This window comes from Vombatus ursinus, unplaced genomic scaffold, assembly GCF_900497805.2.
Source record: "Vombatus ursinus unplaced genomic scaffold, bare-nosed wombat genome assembly UNPS02014793.1, whole genome shotgun sequence".
NCBI classification, from domain to species: domain Eukaryota; kingdom Metazoa; phylum Chordata; class Mammalia; order Diprotodontia; family Vombatidae; genus Vombatus; species Vombatus ursinus.
This window is the reverse complement of record NW_020954571.1, coordinates 8,434,107-8,437,949: the sequence shown is the minus strand read 5'-3', so window position 1 is coordinate 8,437,949 and position 3,843 is coordinate 8,434,107. Positions and strand designations below refer to the sequence as shown.

At 46.8% G+C, this 3,843-nt stretch overlaps 1 protein-coding gene across 1 annotated transcript in view; it reads left to right on the top strand.

Moving 5' to 3' along the window:
- The first annotated feature begins 385 nt into the window (after window positions 1-385).
- LAMC3 (laminin subunit gamma 3) overlaps window positions 386-3,843 on the top strand; it is a 79,393-nt gene continuing 75,935 nt past the window's right edge. Inside the window, exon 1 of the mRNA XM_027869606.1 lies at window positions 386-772. Coding sequence (XP_027725407.1) covers window positions 394-772 — 379 coding nt within the window. The 5' untranslated portion in view covers window positions 386-393. The remainder of the gene's footprint in view (window positions 773-3,843) is intronic.

The window sequence follows — 3,843 nt, the reverse complement described above, 5'->3', positions numbered from 1 at the left end:
GAGGCAGTTAACACGACAATCATCTCATCTAACAGAAGAGAAAACTGAGGCTCAGGTAGGGGAGATGGTTTGTCCAGGCATTCCACAGCAAGCAGAGGGCGTAGGGGGATCTGAATTCTGAACCCTGGAAAGGCTGGCCAGCAGCATCCTCTCTGTTTCAAGGTCGAGGAGCAAAGGGAAAATTCCATCCAGTATCTGAGCTAAGAAGACCAGGGCTTTGGGCATTCCCAGGCACGTCCACAAGATGGAACTGAGCACGAGGGAAAAGGCCCCTCTTGTGGGAGAAAAGGGGCCTGTTCTTTAATAGTGTCTGTCTTTCCTGGAGGAGGGACCTGGAGCCCAATCCCAAGTGAGTAAAGAGAACACAAGGAGAGGACATTCTGAGTCTTCACCATGGAAGAGTTTCTCAGTCTCTGTCTGGGGATCCTGGTCTGCCTGGGCCTCCAAATGGCCCATGGGGGCATGGATGCTTGCTACGATGGGCGAGGGCACCCACAGCGTTGTCTGCCTACGTTCGAGAATGCAGCATTTGGCCGCCAGGTCCAGGTGACCAACACATGCGGCGCCCCACCCGAAGAGTATTGCCTCCAGATGGGGGCCCCTGGAGACACTCAGCTGTGCCACCGCTGTGATGCTAGTGATCCAGACCACCACCACAATGCCTCCTACCTGACAGACTTCCACAGCCAGGAAGAGAGCACCTGGTGGCAGAGCCAGTCCATGGCCTTTGGGGTCCAGTACCCCAACTCAGTCAACATCACCCTACAGCTGGGTAAGTCCAGCCATAGGCTCCCCCCAAGGCCCTGGCACTCCCTTCTCACTACTTGCCCTACTTCCCTATCCAGTCCTGAGCACCACCAGGTTCTGGGTCCAGAAAAAGTGACAGCAGAAGCTTTTCAGACAGCACTTGCTAGGGCAAGATTTGGAGAACTGGGTTGGGGTGAAGGATAGGGGAGTGGGTTGAAACCTGGAGGGAAGGTTTCTCTTACATTGAAATTGGGGGAACTTTCCCTCTCTGGCTCCCCCCTCCCTCTCCTTCCATCCCTCCCATGGAAGTCAAAGTTGGGCATTTGGATGGTCAGCATGAACAATGATGATCTTACCCTCTATGCCCACATAGGACAGAAGTCAAAATGAATTTTTTTTTACACTGGGGCATAAAGGTGAGAGTGAAGTCTCCTACTTCAGTGTGGGTATGGAAGTTATTTGCAGAGCATTGGTCTAGATGAAATTAAATTTTCTCAGTAATGACTAGCTATCTTTGCTTACCCCTAAACTGCCTGCACTCAGAATTTATGAAGGTACGTGGGATATATATGGTGGGATACATTTATACACATTTGTGTGTGTTTGGGTGTCTGGGTAGAGGTGGGGTAGGGGGATGCTGGGCAGGGACTCAATCTTTTTTTGCATCATGGACCCCTTTGGCAGTCTGGTAAAGCCTATGTACCTTTCTCAGAATAATGTTTTTAAATGCATAAAATCAAATATAGGATTAAATAGTGAACCAATTATAATGAAAGACAGTCATAAAAGTATTTCTTTTAAAAATTCATAGATCCCAGGTTAAGAACTTCTGTGCTAAGGAAAGGACTTGATCTTCTGAGAACCAAGTAATTAAATAATAGCCCACCTGGGTGCTAACTTTCCTGAGCCTCACATCCCTCACACATTCACCCAGCAATACATCAGGAATCTGTCATTAATTATTTGGGCCAAGACAGCCTAATCCATTATGATTCCAGGTCTGGCAATTTATCTCAAAGAAGGCTAACAAGGACTCCCCAGATGGGCCTGGGGTTTCTACAGGGCCAAGGCTTCCTGGAAGTAGGAAAGATGTAAGTCCTGGGCCTACGGAGGTGGGAAGCTAGGGAGAGAGATATGCAGGGATAGGACTGGCCAGGGCCCAGCGCGAAGGGGGAAGGAATTTGGAATTTGGGACAGGGAATAAGGGTAGGGATGGGGAGGGAAGCGGGGGAAGATGTATTGTTTTCACGTCAGAGATGCTGGTTTGATTAAATGGGTTACATGTGTCTATGACCCTAGGGACTCTTTATGAATGAGGCATGGAGCAAAAGCAAAATTCCTGGACTCTGCTACATCACATATTTAGCCATGGCCCTTCTTGCCATGCTATTTTTTCTGCAACATCCTATATTTGACTATTTTACTATATTGTAATTGACTATTATATATTGACTAATTACTATATTATATATTGACTATTCTACTACATTGTGGAATATTTTACCCCATTATAAAAACTTGAAATCTTTGTTTTCCAATAAGTGAGGAAAATTAACACATTCACTTCAAGATGGTTAAGAACCCCTAAAACTCTACTAAAGCAGGATTACAAAGCACAGGGATGGGTATTCTCTACAGCCTGGACATGCTATTGCAATCCACCACAAGACAGAATTAGTCCCAGTCCCTGCTATGAAGGAGAAATAGAATGTGGGCTATGTTGGCCTTGAGTGGGCGCTGATAGATTTCAACTTTAGCTAGGAAGAGGTGGGATTGTGTAACATTTGGGGAAAGGGGGGCCCACTGGTCATCATGTTGATGTCAGAACCCCCACCCACTCTTTGGTCTCACTGCTAAGGATGGGACTCCATGTACAAGGTTCAAGGCCAAGGCTGAATTGAACAACATAACTAGTAGAGTGAGCTCCTGGCTCATCTTCAGTGTAAAAAAGCCCATGACAGGGAGATGAGCTCTCGTCCTTTTGCCATGCTTTCAGCCCCAGGGATGTGGGGAATTTTTGGAGGAGGAGTATAAGAGGTCAGAACTGATTAGGGGTCCCCAGGGAGAATGGGGTCAAGGACAGAAGTGAAGGGGGCAGGACAGCCAGAATTGGATGGAGGTCGGCGCTTTCCCAGCCCCCTGCAAGCTCATGGACATCTGTTCCAAATCCTCAAGTTATTAGACCTAGTCTTCCTGTCTGGGATAAGAGGCAGTAGTGTCTGGCCAGCTCCCAGCACCTCCAATGAAGAGTTGAGAGAAGCCTTTGCTTTATGGAGGAGGGCTGGACGGAGCAGGTTCATTCACTCATTCATTTATTCATTCAATATATGCTGTCTACAAAGCACTTGATATTGAATAAGATATAAAAGTGGATAAAACACGGCCTTGCCCTTAAGGAGCATACAGTCCAGTAGCAAAGGTAAAACAAATGCACAAATAATCAACCTATTAGGTGGTATATGATTAATGACATAAGAGAGGTATGAACAAAGTGCCATATGAACTGGGGGGTGACAAGATCACTTCCATTGTGGGGATCAGGAGGGAAGGCTTCACGGAGGGGATGACATTTCAGCTAGGCCTTGAAGAAAGGTTAAATAGTCCTTGGTTCAGAGGGGTGTGATAAAAGAATATTCAGGGGGTTAGTGTACCAGCAAAGACACAGACGGGAAAGCACATAGCATTGTCAGGCAATGGGAAGTAAATCCTTTTGGCACAAACTTAGGGTCCTATATGTACAGGGGAGTCGATTCAGAGAGTCAGAGCTGGAAGGGACCTTAGGTCATCTAATGCAAGCCCCTTACTTTATAGAAAAGGAAACTGAGGCCCTGAGAGATTAAATAACATGCCTAGAGGTAATGAGTTAATGACAGACTTGATATTTGAACTCACATCTTCTGATGCCCCAGAAAGCACTTTATTCCACCTGCCTCCACAGGAAATCAGACTGGAAAGTCTGGGGCCAGATTGTGGGAGGCCTTGAGTGCCGGAGTGAAGAGTTTGAATTTTATTAGGTAGGCAATAGGATAGCTTCTGTGCAATACAGTGGTGTGTGTGTGTGTGTGTGTGTGTGTGTGTGTGTGTGTGTGTGTGTGT